The 19,449-nt window shown below is 51.5% G+C and overlaps 1 protein-coding gene across 1 annotated transcript in view; it reads left to right on the top strand.

The window, feature by feature from the left end:
• Positions 1–19,449, top strand: part of LOC311239439 (cadherin-18-like) — a gene marked incomplete at both ends in the record, with an annotated part of 794,617 nt that overhangs the window by 728,513 nt on the left and 46,655 nt on the right. Inside the window, 1 exon segment of the mRNA XM_084327744.1 lies at positions 10,860–11,138. Within this exon segment, the coding sequence (XP_084183870.1) occupies positions 10,860–11,138 (279 nt within the window).

Below are 19,449 nucleotides of genomic sequence, written 5' to 3'. Positions count from 1 at the left end.
GGGCTGTGTTAATAACTCTCTGAGAGCTGTGTTAATAACACTCTGAGGGCTGTGTTAATAACACTCTGAGGGCTGTGTTAATAATACTCTGAGAGCTGTGTTAATAACTCTCTGAGAGCTGTGTTAATAACGCTCTGAGGGCTGTGTTAATAATACTCTGAGAGCTGTGTTAATAACTCTCTGAGAGCTGTGTTAATAACTCTCTGAGGGCTGTGTTAATAACTCTCTGAGGGCTGTGTTAATAACTCTCTGATAGCTGTGTTAATAACTCTCTGATAGCTGTGTTAATAACTCTCTGATAGCTGTGTTAATAACTCTCTGATAGCTGTGTTAATAACTCTCTGAGAGCTGTGTTAATAACTCTCTGAGAGCTGTGTTAATATCTCTCTGAAGGCTGTGTTAATAACTCTCTGTGAGCTGTGTTAATAACTCTCTGTGAGCTGTGTTAATAACTCTCTGATAGCTGTGTTAATAACTCTCTGGGGGCTGTGTTAATAACTCTCTGATAGCTGTGTTAATAACTCTGTGAGCTGTGTTAATAACTCTCTGAGGGCTGTGTTAATAACACTATGATGGCTGTGTTACAGTTTGTTTTGATTGCTTAAGCACAATTTTGAAAACAGGGCCAGATGTTTCAAAACACTACACACAATTAGCACAACCACACACACAATTAGCAGAACACCTCAGATCCTTTGCTAAATGAAACACTCTTTACTCTCTACATTTATAAAAACCTAATTTTGTTATCATATGAAACACATATGTTTCATATAACTTAATTCTGTTTGAACCAGTTACACACTGGCGGCACGGTGGTGTAGAGGTTAACACTGTCGCCTCACAGCAAGAAGGTCCAGGGTTCGATTCCCGCTTGGGGACCAGGTTTCCACGTTGCCAGGTACCCAGGTGGGGTATCTCCCGGGCCTTTCTGTGTTGAGTTTGCATGTTCTCCCCATGCTCGCAAGGGTTCCCCCCCCCCCCCCCCCCCCCCCCCCCCCGATAAGATAAACCCAATGGAAAAACATGCACAATCAACAGATCGCTGACGCTTTCGCGTCCTTGATGAAGACGGGCAGGAGCACTTGGATTGGTCCCCGGGCGCGGCCCCTCGTCGACACCCGGTCTGCTCCCGGCTGCCCTTGGGGGGAAGAACGACGGGATGGGTTAAGCGCAGAGCTCAATCGCATCGGCGACTGAGAAAAAGACAATGCATTTGTGTGTGTGTGTATCCCAGTGTGTGTGTGCCGCTCCCATTGCATGTCTAGTTTGTTGCATGCCGAATAAAGACCTCTAAAGAGATCCTGCATTATTATTATTATTATTATTACACTGCTGTGCTTAACCTAAAACACCTTTAGCAATTCTACTTCTCAGTGATTAGAGCACTGTTTTAAGGGTCCACCTGTCCTGAGTTGTTCCCCTGCCCTTCACCCGCCCCCACCCTTGCAGACTTTCCACTACTCCTCAACAGCCCCCACCTTTGCACAGACTTTCCCCATCTGTACCTCCCCCTGCTAGACATTCATTGCCTCTACTCCTCCTTAACTTGCACTTCATCAAGATATCTGTATTTATGTGTTTTCTCCCCTTGTTGTTAACCCTTCCTGTATATTTGCTCCCGTGGTTTTGTTAAGTGTTATTTTGTCTTTTTAGTGGTTTCCCCAGTGTGTTTGTATCTATTTGTTGTTTTTAGTCCTTGCCCCTGTGTGTTAGTTCTGTTTTCCTCCTAGGTGCGTCTCGTTCCCAATCACCCTCATGTGTCAATTAGTGTGTGTATATCTCTCTCGTCTGCCAGCCTCCCTGTGTCGGTTCATTGTTGGAGATCATTGTTTCGGTGCCATGTTCGATGTTTGTGTTCCTGGTCTGTCTGCTGTCGATGTTGCTTTTTGCTCTCCTCATATAGTAAGTGTTCCCAGTGTTAGTGTTTGTTTGTTTTCATCTTTGTTTTCCTGTTTACAGTCTAATTTTTGTTACTGTTTAATTTGTAGAATAGTTTGTGCCTTCCCCTACCAGCTCTGCTGTGGTTCTTCAGTTATATTATCGTACTTGGCCATCGCGTCCCGCTCTTAAGCCTATCGAGATATACCTCATCTCATGTACCTATTGTACTCCATCAACGAAAAAAACAAGTACACCTACACCTGCCGGGTCCCGCCCCTATGGAGGCGTAGCCTATAAGACAGTAGGCATGGTCACCAAACACTCTTCCTCTATTTTCGGTTCCATCATAACGGTTGCAGTGCACCTTATGTAAACTAGTTGTTATGAAAAGATTAGAGAAATTGCGTAATGTTGAATGCTTACCGGAGGTTTGCTTACCCCTGGCATCTTCGAGGCATGTTTCAGTGACACGTCAGGCCTGTGTTGATGTTTCCTCGTCTGACGGCAGCAGACCAAGGAGCAGCGTACAAGGTTTGGCTATCGAGCCGGCTTGTACAAAGGTAGGCCCTGTGTCATCAGGCATTAATGTTGGTATTGGTAATGCTGTGGAGTATGTTTCGGCCGGGGTGGCTTGGTGAACGTTCCACTGCAGTGGACGATTTCCTGGCGATCCTGGAGCACGCTGCTAACGCTAATGCTACTAATGCTACTGCTAATGGTAATGTTGATGCTGAAATGGGTTGTTGTTCTAATAATCCCCGCCGCGGGACATTGCCGCTTTTCCCTCCTCTTGCCCGCTTCATTGATGAAGGTCAGTCGGTTGCTAATGTGGGGGGTTTCGCTGAGTCCTATTTACCTTTTTTACGGGTAAACAGGCTAACAACAGGGTGCAGGCCGGGTGTACCATGGCTACGTAGCCAGGTAGCTTTGTTCCTGTGCCCCGGCGGGGATGAACGGTGTCCCACCCGGCCGATGCTTGAGAGCGAATCGGCTTGGAGGGTGGCAGTATGGACGGATGAGTGGTATACTGCTGCAGGATGGTTTGTAGCGGCGGCCAGTGTTATGGCTCAGCTGACTAGTTTCCTATCCACATTGGCGTCGGGTCGTAGGGCTTTGGGTCCAGCCGACATTGTAAACATGTTGCATGTTTGTGGTGTTATAGAGATCTTGACTCAGTCGCAAGCTATAACTGCGGGGAGGATTAGGATGCTATCAACGTTTGTTGTTAGGCATGTTTGGTTGGAGCACTCTCCTCTTGGGGAAGAGGATAGGTTTTCTCTCCTCACGACTCCTTTTTTCCACGGGAAGACTTTTTGGTCGTTCGGTGGAGGCGCAGGCGGTTGTTGATCTGGGTCCTACACCGCCTCACGCTGTGCAGCCAGAGGTGGGAGCACGGTCTCGTCAACGACTGTGGCGAGGCCCTCGAAAGGCGGCCATGTTTCCCCCGCCAGTGGTGCCCTGGGCACAGAGTCAACAGGGTTCCACAAGGCCGACAGCCTTGGCGGCCGAGGGATCGGCCATTTTAGGTGAATTCGGCTTGGATAAAACAAGCCGTCGTCACTTTGCCGCGCGCAGCCCGCTCCCCGTTCAATCCTCCCTCTGTTACCCACGGAAGCGGGGCTCTGATCGTTTTCCTTTGGCTGCGGGCCGCGAACCTTCTTTGAAGCGCATGCGGCCCCATTCTTCACTTCTCATGGGGACAGGGGCTGACACCCAGTTGATGGCTGAGCCTGGGTCTGTCCGTGAGAATGTTGTGCTGTCGCGTGGCTCCTGCACCACACGTTGTGTGATGGATGAGCCTGGTGTTACAGCTGCCACTAGCTACAGTGGTCAGCAGGGGGACTCGAGGCCTCTTCTGTTGAATGCACAGCAAGTGTTACCCCGGCCTCGCCTTCGCCAGGCGGGGTATCACGCTGATGCCTCCCACTCCCGTGAGAACGGCAGTGGTCTGCAAAGAAGAGGCGAGCGTGATTTGGGTGGTAGCAATATCACTGCAGGGCTTCGGCGTGTAGGAGCCCATGGGGTCCTCATGCCTTGCATGTCTAGCTGCGGAACAACTCCTCAGCATGCGCTAGAGGGGTGTTCAGGGGGGGGGGTGTGTCAACCAGTTTGATGACAGCTTCTCCCATATCAAACCGGCCCTTTCTGTCGGGGTCCCCCCTTGGGTGCGTCGGACAGCGGGAGGGACCGGGCCAACTATCTACTGTTCCTTGCGGCCCAGCGTCAGTTGACGGCGGGTGCGCTGTGGGATTATTTTCACATATGGCGACAAGAATGCTGTTTGGAGGGGTGGATAGAGAGAACGTTGAGGGAGGGGCTTGTTTTGCAGTTCGCACAACCCCACCCTCCGTTCTCAGGTTTGGTGCCGACCCTATTGTCAGGGTCAGAAGCAGTGACAGCCCTGGCCGACGAGATCCAATCTCTGTTGGCGAAGCAGGCCGTCGTCGTGGTTCCGAGAGAGGACACGATGTCAGGCGTCTACTCCCGTTGATTTCTGATACCCAAGAAAACAGGGGGGGTCAGACCTATACTGGATCTGTCCGCGTTCAATCGGTTGATTGTAGCGAGACCGTTCAGGATGTTGACCGTCAAACTCCTTCTGCTTGCTGTCAGAAGGGGAGACTGGTTCACCTCCATAGACCTGAAGGATGCATATTTTCACATCCCGATTTTCCCTCCTCACAGGAAGTTCCTACGGTTCCTGTTTCAGGGCGTAGCGTACGAGTACCAGAGGCTGCCGTTCGGCTATTCTCTGGCTCCCCGCACATTCACCAAGTGCATGGCGACTGCGCTGGAGCCTCTACGTTGTCGGGGGATACGGTTTCTATTCTATCTCGACGACATTCTACTCCTCAGTCGTTCGGAGGAGGTTGCCAGGTCTCATACCAGGAAACTGGTGGTTTTTCTCTATGAGAATAGATCCGGTGAGGGACAAATGGAAACGGTTGACGGTTCCTTTGTCGATATGGGGAGATCTCGCCCATTGGAAGAGGCTGGGTATCCTCACCATTGGGGTCCCCATGGGCAGCAGGCGCTCACACGTCACGGTCTTCACCGACGCCTCTCTCACGGGTTGGGGAGGGATGTGTCAGACCCACGCAGTGGGGGGCAGCTGGACGGAGGTTGATGCTGGCCCGTCTACCCCGCACATCAATATGTTGGAATTGAAGGCGGTCCTCCTGGTCCTCAAACGGTTCGACCACTTGGTGGTAGGCGAGCACGTTTTGGTTGGATATGATGTCTCGGGCGGTCCTCGTTACGACGAGTGGGAACTCCGCACCGACATAGTCAGACAGATCTGGGATCGGTTCGGGGAGGCCTCGGTAGATCTGTTTGCGAGCCGACGCTCTCACAAGTGCCCCTTGTGGTTCTCGGTCAGTCGAGCAGATCATCCCCCCTTGGAGCGCAGGACAGTGATCCTGGTCGTGCCGGACCGGGGCACGGCAGTGTGGTTCCCGGTCTTGATCCAGCTTCTGGTCGCTCCTCCTTGGGTTATTCCTTGGTCGGCGACGGCCCTCTCGCAGCACAACGGGTCACTGTTCCAGTACCCGATGTTGGGCGAACGCCTGTTGGTGTGGCTGGTGGGAGGGTCAGTCTGGAGAGGATGGACCCTTCTGTGGTTGATACCATCCAGAATGCACATGCTCCCTCCACTGATACGCAGATGGCGTATGTTCAAAGAGTGGTGTAAGGCGGGGGGCCGGGACCCAGTCTCCTGCCCCCTGGATGCTGTCCTGGGTTATCTCCAGTCTCTCCTTGGTAGAGCTGTCTTTCAAGACCACGTTCCTGCTGGCTGTCACCTCCGCTAAACGCGTGAGTGAGCTCTGTGCTCTTTCGGTACGTCCAGAGTGCCTGTCTTTTCGGGCCGATTGCGGTGCCACTCTGCGACCTAATCCTGCTTTCATGCCTAAGAATATCCGGAGTTCCTTCCGCTCCCGGGATATTGTGGTTCAGGCGTTTCGTCCTCCTCCTCACACTAGTGAGTTAGATGCGGGCCTTCACCTGTCATGTCCGGTCCGTGCTTTGGGAATTTACCTCAGCCGTACTCAGGACTTCAGGGTTACCGATCAGCTTTTTGTCTGTCACGGTGGTTCTCGTGCCGGTAAGGCACTGTCGAAACAGCGCCTGTCCCATTGGTTGTGCGAGGGCATTGCCCTCTGCTACACGTTGGCTGGGCAGGATCCCCCTGGGGGCGTCAGGGCGCACTCCACTCGTGGGGTGGCTGCCTCTGCCGCTCTCCTGGGTGGGGCCTCGGTAGAGGACATCTGTGCTGCAGCTTCATGGTCCTCCCCGGGCCCCTTTGTAAGGTTTTACCTCATGGACATGACCGGGGGTTCTGTCTCCCAGGCGGTTCTGGGGTCTGTGGCCTTTCCTGCTTCCCGTCCTTTGGTAGGGTAGCAGGAGTGTGTGGGTATGGGCCACAGTGTGTTAGGTCACACGTGGTTCCGCCTGTGCTGTGTGTTCAAGCGGTTCTAGTTCCCTCTTGCTCGCACTCAGGTGGAGTTGACTGCGCCCCCCCTTCATTAGGAAGGATCGGGTGACGGGGCTCCCCAAACCCCTTGATGTGGGCTTACGGGTCCTCAGGGGGTGCATCTGTCGGGCCTCGCGTCCGCTATAACCCATGTCTCGATAGGCTTAAAGAGCGGGACGCGATGGCCAAGTACGATAATATAACGTAAGGTTATGTATATAACCTAGTTATATGAGTACTGGCTAAGCGTCCCGCTCTTAAGCGGCCCTGAGTTCCCTTTTGAGGGATCTTTTACTGGAAACGGGATTTTTGGCGAGGAAGAGTGTTTGGTGACCATGCCTACTGTCTTATAGGCTACGCCTCCATAGGGGCGGGACCCGGCAGGTGTAGGTGTACTTGTTTTTTTCATTGATGGAGTACAATAGGTACAAGAGATGAGGTATATCTCGATAGGCTTAAGAGCGGGACGCTTAGCCAGTACTCATATAACTAGGTTATATACATAACCTTACGTTTGTTTTGTACCTACTCTCGTTTTATGATATTCTTTGTTTTGTTTGATACCCTTTTGAAGTAAAAACAATTTTTACTACACTTCACCCCTGGCTCCACATCTCGTTCTACCGTCTGCCTATTCTCTCCTTGTCCTGTTCTGCAATTGGGTCCTCCACCAACACTCTATCCCTAACAACTGTCAGTGAAGTACACAGAGAATGGGCAAGTATACAATACATTCACCAAACACTACACAAGACCAATTCTGCAGACGGATGAAAATATAATTTATCTCTCTCCATATACAAATACAAAACATGTCCCAGTTTTCATGCTACTACAGTAGTGCACATAACACTGTAAGCTCAGCAAATATCAGACAAACAAAAAGAAGAGAAAATACTAGACATTATCCCTTCGCCTAGCTGGATCTGGCCAGAGAATTTATGGGAAACTGGGACATGTTTTGTTGTGATTCTCTGTGATGTTGACATGCTGACTGAATTGGGTATATGGAGAGAAAAAACATATATATTCATCAGTCTGCATCATTGGTCTTGTGTAGTGTTTGGTGAATGTATAGTATATTTGCACATTCTCTGTGTACTTCACTCTCCTTCCATTTTGGTTGAAGACAGGTGAACTCACCTGCTGCATTTCTATAGTCCTTAAACCTGATTGGTGTGTCTATAATTACAATAAGCAATCATGTGTTTGTGCACCTGATGGCTGTGTTTAACCAATTGGCTCAAATGTGTGGTAATTTGACATTCTGTGTCTAATGCAGTGGTTCCCAAACTGTGGTGCGTGCACCCCTTGTGATGCGCGAGCGCCCTCTAGGTGGTGCGTGACATGAAAAGGCTAAAGGTGGTAAATTATTTTTATATTTTTTAAATTTTTTTACAATAAAATTTCATAAAAATCTTAGTCAAACCTTTAGTATTATGGATATTAAACATGCTGGCAGAGTACATGCATCCATGTTGTCGTGAACATTTTAATTAAATAAAGAAATTCCCTATCCATAGTCGCCGTGGGAAGAGATAAAATAAAAAATAAAATCTGTGCACGGAGACCAGCAACAATTTTTTCTAACAGAAACCCATTGGGGGGTGCATCAGCTAGGTCGGGAGGTGACAGGGGGTGCATGGCCAAAAAAGTTTGGGAACCGCTGGTCTAATGTAATGCAAGTGTGTTTAGTGTTTTGCAAATCACTGTGTGTATTGTTTTGCAAAAAGTGAGGCTGACATTGTGCTTATGGTGGTGGAAATCTGGCCCCATGTTTTGATAATCGTGTAATACTTGAGAATTTTGTGTTTATGCAATCCAAAAAACTGTAATAAAGAATTGAGGCTGTGTTAATAAAGATCTGAGGGTTGTGTTAATAACACTCTGAGGTGTTAATAACTGTGTTAAAATACACTACAGAGGAGAATGGAGGAGAGGAGAGGAGCGGAGATGAGGGGAGAAGAGAGGAGATGAGGGCATGGGAGGACAGGGGAGGAGAGGAGGGCATGGGAGGACAGGAGGTCATGGGAGGACAGGGGAGGAGATGAGGGCATGGGAGGACAGGGGAGGACAGGGGGGGAGAGAAGAGGATAGGAGGGCATGGGAGGAGGGCGGCTACGTGGCGTAGTGGGCAAGGCGCTCGCCACGAATGCGGAGCCGCTGGGCTCGCCTGTTCGAGCCCAGCGCTCCACATTGCTTTCAGTTTAGCTGGTCGTGCATACTAATACACATTGGCCGTATTAGGGGGTGGGAAACTGATGGGGTGGGGATCGGGCGTTGTGGACAGCGACTCCTACAGGTCGGTTAGTGCGCCTGCGCAGTAGAATCAGGAAGTGTCAGCGTGAGCCTCCCACGCGTTACTCCTCGCCACTGAGAGATCGAGCTGCGCAGGTGAAAAGATGCGACTGCTGTTACCTCAAGTACCGGAGGGGACTTGTGCTATGTATGACTTAGTCCACATTGCAGCCGGCTTGTGGGAGGCAAGAAACAGCGTTCGTGACAGGGGAGGGTTGAATTGGATGATACGAAATTGGGATGGGAGAAAATATAGAAAATGGGAGAAAAAGTGGATAAAAAAAAAGGAGGGCATGGGAGGAGAGGGGGGGATAGGAGGGCATGGGAGGAGAGGAGAGGAGGGGATGGGAGGAGAGGGGAGGAGAGGAGGGGATAGGAGGGCATGGGAGGAGAGGAGGGGATAGGAGGGCATGTGAGGAGGGGATATGAGGGCATGAGAGGAGTATTGAGAAGAGATGAGAGGGAATTAGAAGAGAGGAGAGGGAGGAGAGGAAGTGAGGAGGGGAAAGGGTGGCAATATTGAGAAGAGAGCTTTTGACAGACGAAGCTGTCTCATGCTGTGCTGGGAATCACTCACAGTAGAATCTGGTTTGATATACTGTGTGTTTGTGTGTGTGTGTGTGTGTGTGTGTGTGTGTGTGTGTGTGTGTGTGTGTGTGTGTGTGTGTGTGTGTGTGTGTGTGTGTGTGTGTGTGTGTGTGTGTGTGTGTGTGTGTGTGTGTGTGTGTGTGTGTGTGTGTGTGTGTGTGTGTGTGTGTGTGTGTGTGTGTGTGTGTGTGTGTGTGTGTGTGTGTGTGTGTGTGTGTGTGTGTGTGCGCGCGCGTGCGTGCGTTTGTGCGTATTAAACTCATGTAGCACTGGTATTACCAGTGACACCAGACCTTTTACAAAATGACGCTCCATACATTTTCAGTATCCATTTGTTGGACAGCCAGAGTTGACATTAGGTTCTATTAGACCTGTATTCTATTCCCCTCTGTTGCTTGTCCCATTTCTCACCTCCTGTCCTCTTTACCTGCCATCGTCCCTTCTTTCCTCCCCTTCACCCGCCCAATACCATCCTTCCCTTTCGCCTCTTCTCCTCCTCACTCCCTCTCTACCTCGTCCACGCTCCCTCTCCGCCTCCCCAGTTCCTCGGTTCTTCCCCTTTCCCTCCCTTACCACCTCCTCTCTCTTACTCCCTGCCGCATTGCTCTCTCTCCCTCCACCATTACCTACTCCCTTGCTTCCTCTCCGTCCCTCTCCTAATCTCCTTCCTGTACCAAACAATACCTCTGTCCCAAGGGCATAACTTTGTTTTCAATGCTGGAGGGGACACATTTGGGGGCGTGGTCATGGTCAGTGGTGTGTTGGTGATTTCATACCTAGTTGCACTGTGTTTTAATGGGCGTGGTCCGGCGAAAATGTTGAACATTTAGAATTTTAAATGCATCAATCTGGTGCACTTTGAGGGTCAAGTAGAGTAGACAACATACTGTATGTATTAACAACAGCCTAGAGGCTTTTAAATACAACGAGGTCATAGACAGATATTTCACAGACACCAAGCAATGCTGTTGCATTTCATGGCAATTACACAGACCATCGTTCACACCAAACTTTGAGGGGAGGGGACAGGGAGCTCTGTGTGTTCCGTCCTATGTATTTTAACACACCTGACGACCTGAGCTATTGTTATGCAAAGACAAGTAGCCAGGTCGGTACTTGGCGAGTGCACACAAAAATGCAACTCGTCCCTCGCCAAGTACTCACCTGGCTACTTGTCTTTGCATAACAATAGCTCAACTCGTCAGAGACCTGAGCTCAGAGAAGGTACAAGCAGCCATTTTCCGTGTGGTCCTAGTTCCGTGCCACGTCTCCGTTTATTATCGTGTAACATTGTTTTGGACAGTAAAAAAGTGCAGGGGACAATAACTGCCTTCTGAAAACATGCAGGGGACATGTCCCCCACGTTAATTACGCCCCTGCTCTGTCCCCCTCCCGCCCTCACCCTACGCTGAATTGTGTTCCACTAATGTTATATATATAGCCTATATTTAAAAAAAATTCGATTCGAAATTTTGGTTTGCTAAGCTGTTGAGTCGCATGTGTACATTTCCTTGATTAAAACCCTTATTCTAAAGCACCCAGGAAGCAAATTTTCCCCCTTGATTGTTCATTTGTAACAAGGCCCATGCTGATGTAAGCGCTCTCCCCCCTGATCCAGACAACAGTGGCAGCATTGTGTCGCGCCGGAGTGGCTTCAGCCGGGACCAGGACCAGGAGCTGTTCCGCCTGCCGGTGGTGGTGAAGGACGGAGGAGAGCCGGTGCTGAGCAGCACCACCACCCTGACGCTCAGAGTGTGTGTCTGTCAGAAGAACACCAGGGGCCGTGGCGGCGGCGGCGGCAGCGGCAACGTCTGTCGTGCCCAGGCCTTCCTGTCCACCGCGGGGCTGAGCACCGGAGCCTTCGTGGCCATACTGCTGTGTATTGTGATACTGTTAGGTGAGTGTTGTATTGTAAGGCTGTGTGTGTGTGTGTGTGTGTGTGTGTGTGTGTGTGTGTGTGTGTGTGTGTGTGTGTGTGTGTGTGTGTGTGTGTGTGTGTGTGTGTGTGTGTGTGTGTGTGTGCGTGTGTATATTTGTGTGTGTGTGTGCACTAGCCTATAAAATTGCAGCCATATCAAATAAAAGTGAAACCATTAGCAGTATTCTGTTCGGTTTAGGTGTGTGTGCGTGTGCGTGTGCGTTGTGTGTGTGTGTGTGTGTGTGTGTGTGTGTGTGTGTGTGTGTGTGTGTGTGTGTGTGTGTGTGTGTGTGTGTGTGTGTGTGTGTGTGTGTGTGTGTGTGTGTGTGTGTGCGCGCACGCACACCAAGGCCTAAGGCTCAAGGTCAAGGCTGTTTCAATGCATCAGTTATATCTTTCAACATACATTTCTTTTTACAGACTATATCCAGGAACTACAGTATAGCCATGAGTATATGCTCATGTTGTTGACCACCTTCATAGTCATAAATAAAATAAAAATCACATGACAAATGAAGAGATCTCCATTGGGCCAACTAGCATTGTTTCTGAACGAGCACCACAGATCACAGATGCTGCCAACAAATGTAGTCCATTAAAAGCAGTGTTGGGTGGGAAGTAATAATTACTAGGGCTGTCGCGGTATGACATTTTCCCACCGCGGTTGTGTGTGTGGCTAATCACCGCGGGATGCGGTGGTACCGCACTTCCATTAAATACATTTTTTTAAATAATAATTCACTTAATTTTTTTTTATATATATACCTGTATATATATTTTTTATTATTAAGACATGAGAGTTTACCCCGCGATCGTGATTAGACAACAATTCTAAGGTCGTAGGAGTCCCGAAACTATTTTAAACATGTTTGATAATGTATCCATTTGTCCCTCAACGTTCTGAAATGTGATAACAGTAGATTTGCCTGCTCCTTTAAGAGTGATGCGTTGTGGGATATATACTGTAGGTCTGGTCTACGCAAGCAGCCAATAGTCAGTCACACATCCCTTCTCCAACTTAAAACTAACGTTATTTGAGCGAACATTTAACGTTATTATAACGTTAAATCTAATGTTAAACTTAAAGAGAAGACGGAGGTCTCTGTGTGCCCAGTTGAGGTCGGGCACCCTGCCATTGGCGGTGGAAGTGGGTATGTACAAAAGGCCCAAGGACTGGGCAGACATAAGGACTGTGGGGTGCTGTGCTGCTGTTCTGCTGCTCTGCAGCGGGACGCCTCTCAGTCAGACATAAAGGCTGTGGGGGGCTGCTCTGCTGTTCTGCAGCAGGATGCCTCAGACATGTCTAGACATGTCTGTCGATAGCCAGCATCCATATATACTAGTGGGCTTAGAGATTCCTTCAGTTCATGTGTGCGTCCCTGATCACAAAACCACACACACACACTCTCACAAATAGAAGTAGAAATCGCCTGTGCATCATCTGTCTGACCATTGATAATAAAACTCATCAAAGAACGTTCCTGCCTCCCGTGTCCTGACTAGACACCCCGTGTTGTTGACTACCTTTCCTAACCACAAGAGCTTCACTACAAATGGTCCTTCGAACCGGATAGAGTCAACGATATGGCAACCAGTCAAGGAGGGATGAACCTCCCCGCTTCACCATCCGTGCGCCCCAGACGCACCGTGCAGCGCCCGAGATGGCTAGACGACTACCTAGTGGACAGTACACGCCAGCGTGACATAGAGCAGCTGCGCAGGCATGAAGAGGATAAAGCACAGCCCAGTCCCGCTAGAAGCACATCCCCCATGCCACCAATGCAGAATGTGCACGAAGCAATAATGCACCAAGTTCTGGAGACTGCGCGGCAACAGAGTGAGACGGCTCAGAAGCAAACCGAGCTTTTGGAGCTTGTTCTGCAGCACCATTCCTCCCGATCCTCAGCTCAGTCATCAAGGAGGTCATCACGGCATCAGACTCCAGTTCGCCAACTCCACCCAGAAAGAGTAGGTGAAACGCAGGTCTCCCCTGCCCGTGCACCTCACTACTCCCCAGCCGAGGATCACCCAAGTATAGCTGCAGTGGCGCTTGTTCTGCAGCACCATTCCTCCCGACCCTCAGCTCAGTCGTCAAGGAGGTCATCACGGCAACAGACTCCAGTCCGCCAACTCCACCCAGAAAGAGTAGGCAAACCGCAGTTCTCCCCTGCCCGTGCACCTCACTATTCCCCAGACGAGGATCACCTAAGTATGGCTGCAGAACTAACCGCCCAGCTAGAAGATTTGAGTATCCATGAGCCAGAGTGGACACTTCCCCCACCTCTCAGCCGAGCCACTCACCCCCTCCAACGTGCAATCGAAGTACCCCACGGCCTTCAGGCTTGCAAGCAGGAGAACCAACATAACCAAGGCTCCCCTCGTCAGCCCAGCCAGCCCAATAGGCCAACCCAGAACCTGCCGCAATCAGAGGGCCTGGCAAGAAGCGGACCCTCATACTGGCCACCGACCTCCTACCCGAACCCACGAAGCACATCCAATGTGGCTCCGCCTAGCCGCAAGTACGAGGAAAGGAATGAGCCTCAGCAGAGTTACCCGCCACCAACCTGGGCGACACCTCAGGTCATGCAGCAACCCATGCATCAGCACCTGCCTCAGTCTGCACACCAGTCAGCACACCAATCTCCGTATGTGCCCTACCTCGCCTACCAAGGGAACCCAGTCATAGCGACACCATATCCCTCCACAGTATACCAGCATGCACCCCCCAATATAGAAGGTCCAACATTCCCGGACTTTAACAAGGAGGATAGAGCCCAATACGTGGAACTACGCCTTTCCCTCAGTACACTCCTCAATCCTTCCCATTCCGAGCACTACAAGTATGCCATTCTGCTGAAGCATATAAAGGTGCCGCGTGCCCACCGCCTGGTGCTGGCTTACGCAGAGTCAAGTATGCCCTACTCTGAAGCTCTGAGGGCACTGGACGAGCGATACGGACGCCCATACCAGTTCGCTCTGAAGGAGATAGAGGACATGGAACGCTTACCACCCATTCGAGACGATAGAGCCCTCGACGAATTCGCCATCAGAGTGCAGTCGCTGGTCGGGATGCTGAGGTCCCTTCAAGGCGAAGGTCACGAGGAACTCCATTGTGGCTCAAACGTGAAGCGCCTCCTCAACAGGCTTCCCAAACACCAACAAGAGAGGTTCCGTCGTCAACAGTACAGGGAGAACCCAGACAAGACGAAGCTGTCCCTCACCGACTTCGCAGAGTGGCTGAGGGTAGAAGTCAGATGCCTGGACATTGAGCCCTCCCTTCATGCTCACAGTGAGAATGACAGGAGAGACCCCAAGTATCAGCCCAAGATAAAGGTCACTACGGTGATGCATGGTACAGACAACCCCCAAGATCCTCCACCCGAAAGGCCCTCCAAGGTATATCAACCTGTCCAGACCCAAGGGAAGGGAAGGATATACTGCCCCTACTGCGAGTCAGAACACTACCTCAGCCAATGCGAACGCTTCGCTAAGCTGACCAGAGGGGAGATAGTGGACTGGATCAAAGCCAAGAGAAGGTGTTGGAGATGCGGTCGTCCTCACCTAGCCTCTGCCTGCGACCTGAAGAAGCCGTGTCGACTCTGTAAGTCCAAACACCTCTCCGTCCTGCATGAGGTTAACCAGAGGAGTGGGAACGAGCCCACCATCACCTCAACAGCAGAGACTCACTACCTGGATCAGCCAAACGGATACAACCGAGTGCTCCTGAAGATCGTCAGAGTCAACCTGCACTACATGGACAGAGTCTTCAACACCTACGCAGTGCTGGATGATGGCTCAGAGAGAACCATCCTGCTCGCTTCAGCAGCACGCCACCTGGGAATACAGGGTCAAGCGGAAGACTTGACCCTTCGCACTATCCGCCAAGACGTCAAGACCCTGTCAGGCTCACGTGTCTCCTTCGCCATTGCCCCAGTATCCGAACCAAGGAAAAGGTTCCCTATTCAAGGTGCCTTCACCGGTGAACAGCTAGGTCTGTCTCAGTACAGCTACCCAGTCACCCAGCTCCAGGAGAAGTATCGCCATCTGCGAGGCTTGGTGATTCCACCAATCGACGGAGCTCAGCCAACCCTCCTGATTGGATCTGATCACGCCAACCTGATCGTACCGATCGAGCCGGTGCATCTGGGCCCCCACGGTGGCCCTGCGGCAGTCAAGACTAACCTCGGCTGGACACTCCAAGGCCCAGCAAAGTACATGCAGCAACAGCTTCAGACCACCCAGTGCTTCTTCACTGCTGCTCCCTCCCCGGCTGCCGAGCTATTCAGCCAAGTCGAACGGCTGTGGCAGCTGGATACACTGCCTTTCAAGAGCGAGAGGTTAGTGAACAGATCCAAACAGGACAAGTACTCAGCGGAGCTGTTGGAGGCCGAGACCACCCGTGTAGAGGTCAACGGAGTGCAGCGGTATGCCACCCCCCTCCTGCGAGTCCAAACCATGCCCAAGCTGCAAGTTTCAAAGGAAGTTGTAATGAAGAACCTGCGGAACACAGAGAAGAGGCTAACTCAAGACCCACAGCGTGCATCTACCTACCAAGAGGAGATCAATAAGCTAGAGATAGCTGGGTACATCACCAAGATTAACCCCAGCCAGGCCGACGCATCTGAAGAGTCATGGTTCCTGCCCCATCACATGGTCAGGCACAACGGCAAAGACCGGATCGTCTTCAACTGCAGTTTCCAGTACGGCGGGCAGAACCTGAACAACTACCTCCTTCCAGGCCCAACACTGGGACCCTCACTCCTTGGAGTCCTCCTGCGATTCAGAGAGCATCGAGTCGCCATAAGTGGGGACATCAAGGGAATGTTCCATCAGGTTCGCCTGTTGGACAGAGACAAGCCCCTACTGAGGTTCCTCTGGAGGAACCTAAAGACAGACGAACCTCCATCAGTGTACCAGTGGGAGGTCCTGCCCTTCGGGACAACATGCAGCCCCTGCTGTGCAACCTTTGCCCTCCAGAAACACGTCATCGAGTCTAGCCAAGAGGATGTTCGCCACAGTGTAGAACAGTGCTTCTATGTGGATAACTGTCTGCAGAGTCTGCCCACCAAAGAAGAGGCAAGCAGCCTCGTGAACAAGCTGAGAGCCCTCCTAGCCACAGGCGGCTTCGAGATCCGCCAGTGGGCCAGCAACCAGCCAGAGGTGATCGGCAACCTGCCCAAAGAGGCCAAGGCAGATAGCAGTGAGAGATGGGCCTCCCAGACCCACGGGGAAGCTCAAGAAATGACACTAGGACTCAGTTGGCACTTCATGGAGGACACGCTCCACTACAAACATCGCCCGGTCTCCCCAAGCCAGACGACTATGAGAAATATCTACAAGATACTAGCAAGCCAGTATGACCCCCTAGGTCGCATCGTGCCCTTCACCACAAGGGCCAAAGTCTTGGTCCAGAAACTATGGGCCAAAGACCGCGACTGGGATGACCCACACTTACCGGCCGATATCCTGCAAGCCTGGACCACATGGGAAGAAGAGCTCCCACAGCTCCCAACAGTCAGCCTCTCCCGGTGCTACTTCCCACCAGACGTCGACGTAAGTGCGCTCACCCTCGAGCTCCACGTCTTCTGTGATGCTTCCGAGTCCGCCTATGGGTCAGTCGCCTACCTGCGTGGCGAAGACCTCCAAGGCCAGGTCCACGTATCCTTCATGCTAGCTCGCTCTAGAGTAGCACCGAAAAAACAACTGTCAATACCCCGCCTCGAGCTTTGTGCCGCTCTGACAGGAGCCCAACTTGCCCAACTGATCCAGAGAGAGCTCACTCTTAAGTTGAAAGAGGCGGTGTTGTGGTCCGACTCCACCACAGTGCTTACCTGGATACAGTCCGAGTCATGCCGATACAAGGTGTTCGTCGGGACCCGCGTATCTGAGATACAAGAACTGACCGACCACCGGTCATGGAGGTACGTGGACACAAAGAATAACCCAGCAGACACTATCACCAGAGGAATGACAGTGTCTGACCTAGCCAAGCCAAATCAGTTTAGTCATGGTCCCGCCTTCCTCCAACAACCACGCACCGGTTGGCCACTCAGACCCTCGGTCACAGAAGTTCTGGATGAGACGGAGACAAGGAAGCCTGTGTTCTGTGGCCTCACTTCAACCCTTTCAGCTCCAAAGACCCCAACCACAGAAGACCATTCCACCTTCGAAGACCTCCTTGAGGCCACAAGTAGATCACTGCACGGGGCGGCGTCTCCGTCAAGTGCCCCCAGTGCGGACGACTATGCCGAGGCAGAACTCAGAATCCTTCAGAGAGCACAAGGTGATAGCTTCTCAGAAGAAATCAAGTGCCTACAAACCGGGAAAGTGATTCCACCAAACAGTAGGCTCCTGGCACTTGCCCCAGAGTACGACGTACCTAAAGGCCTTATCCGCGTAGGCGGTAGGTTGCGCCGTTCCACCAGCCTGGAGGAAGACACTGTGCACCCGATCCTGCTAGAACCCAAGCATCCTGTCACTAAGCTCATCATACGACAGTACGACAACAAGCTACTCCATCCTGGAGCCGAGAGGGTCTTTGCTGAACTCCGGCGCAAGTTCTGGATCCTCAGAGGGCGTGAAGCAGTGCGCCGCCATCAGCGATTATGCCCGGAGTGCCAAAAGTGGAGGGCAAAGCCGTCTATTCCCAAGATGGCAGATCTGCCCCCATGCCGTCTCCGCCTCATGAAGCCTCCATTCTACTCAACAGGAGTGGATTGCTTCGGCCCGTTTCAGGTCAAGCGAGGTCGGGGTACTGAGAAAAGATGGGGAATAGTTTTCAAGTGTATGACCACTAGGTGTGTCCACCTAGACGTGCTACACAACATGGATACCGACTCATTCCTTATGTCGCTCAGAAGGTTTGTGGCACGACGAGGAAACCCCTTCGAACTCCTCTCCGACCGTGGGACCAACTTCCGTGGAGGAGAATCGGAGCTCAGAGCAAGTTTCCAGAACATGGGTAAAGAGCTGCAAACCCAACTGGCAAAGCGCCAGATCCGCTTCCAGTTCAACCCCCCAAATGCACCCCACTTTGGCGGGGCCTGGGAGCGGGAAGTCAAGTCCATCAAGGCTGCACTCTACGTTTCTCTTGGAGCACAGACAGTGACCGAAGAAGTCCTGCGGACAGTACTGACTGAGGTAGAAGGAATCCTCAACTCCAAGCCGCTGGGATATGTGTCGACAGATGTAGCCGACGTGGACGCAGTGACCCCCAACTACCTCCTCATGGGGCGGCCCGACTCCTCACTCCCTCCAGTGGTGTACCCTGAATTCGAAATCCTCAGCCGGAGAAGATGGCGACACAGTCAGGTGTTAGCCGACCAGTTCTGGACCCACTTCCTGCATAACTACCTACCCTCCTTGCAGTCCAGGCAGAAATGGGTGAAGGACACAGAGAACCTCACTGTCGGCACGGTGGTGATGGTGATTGACCAGAGGCTACCTAGAGCACTGTGGCCTGTAGGACGGGTCACGAAGACCATCAGGAGTGCCGACGGGAAGGTGCGGTCTGCAGAGGTGCAGGTGGACGATAGGACCTACACCAGACCAGTGGCCAAGCTTATTGAGTTACCAGCCATCCCAGAGGACGCCCCGACAACGACTCCGGAAGACAGTTGAGCCTTTCCATGAACTAATCCACACCGTGGATTAGGGGGCGGCTGTACAAAAGGCCCAAGGACTGGGCAGACATAAGGACTGTGGGGTGCTGTGCTGCTGTTCTGCTGCTCTGCAGCGGGACGCCTCTCAGTCAGACATAAAGGCTGTGGGGGGCTGCTCTGCTGTTCTGCAGCAGGATGCCTCAGACATGTCTAGACATGTCTGTCGATAGCCAGCATCCATATATACTAGTGGGCTTAGAGATTCCTTCAGTTCATGTGTGCGTCCCTGATCACAAAACCACACACACACACTCTCACAAATAGAAGTAGAAATCGCCTGTGCATCATCTGTCTGACCATTGATAATAAAACTCATCAAAGAACGTTCCTGCCTCCCGTGTCCTGACTAGACACCCCGTGTTGTTGACTACCTTTCCTAACCACAAGAGCTTCACTACAGGGTAGATTCCAGGGTAAACCTGAGGAGGAGCGGTTGTGTGTTCTGTGTGATCTGGGAGTGGTGGAGGATGAATATCATTTAGTTTTTTATTGCCCTTTGTACACCACTTTGAGGAGGGCTTTATTTGAGAAAATTCAAATTGTAAACCCAGATTTGTTTTGGCAGTCTGAGAGTTGTATGTTGAGTTGTTTTTTTGTGGAGGACATCTTCGGTTTTGCATGATTTTTGG

Source organism: Notolepis coatsorum (genome assembly GCF_963971535.1).
Source record: "Notolepis coatsorum genome assembly, chromosome: 13".
Taxonomy (NCBI): Eukaryota; Metazoa; Chordata; class Actinopteri; order Aulopiformes; family Paralepididae; genus Notolepis; species Notolepis coatsorum.
Note: the sequence above shows the minus strand (reverse complement) of the source record. Positions and strands in the feature narration are given on the sequence as shown.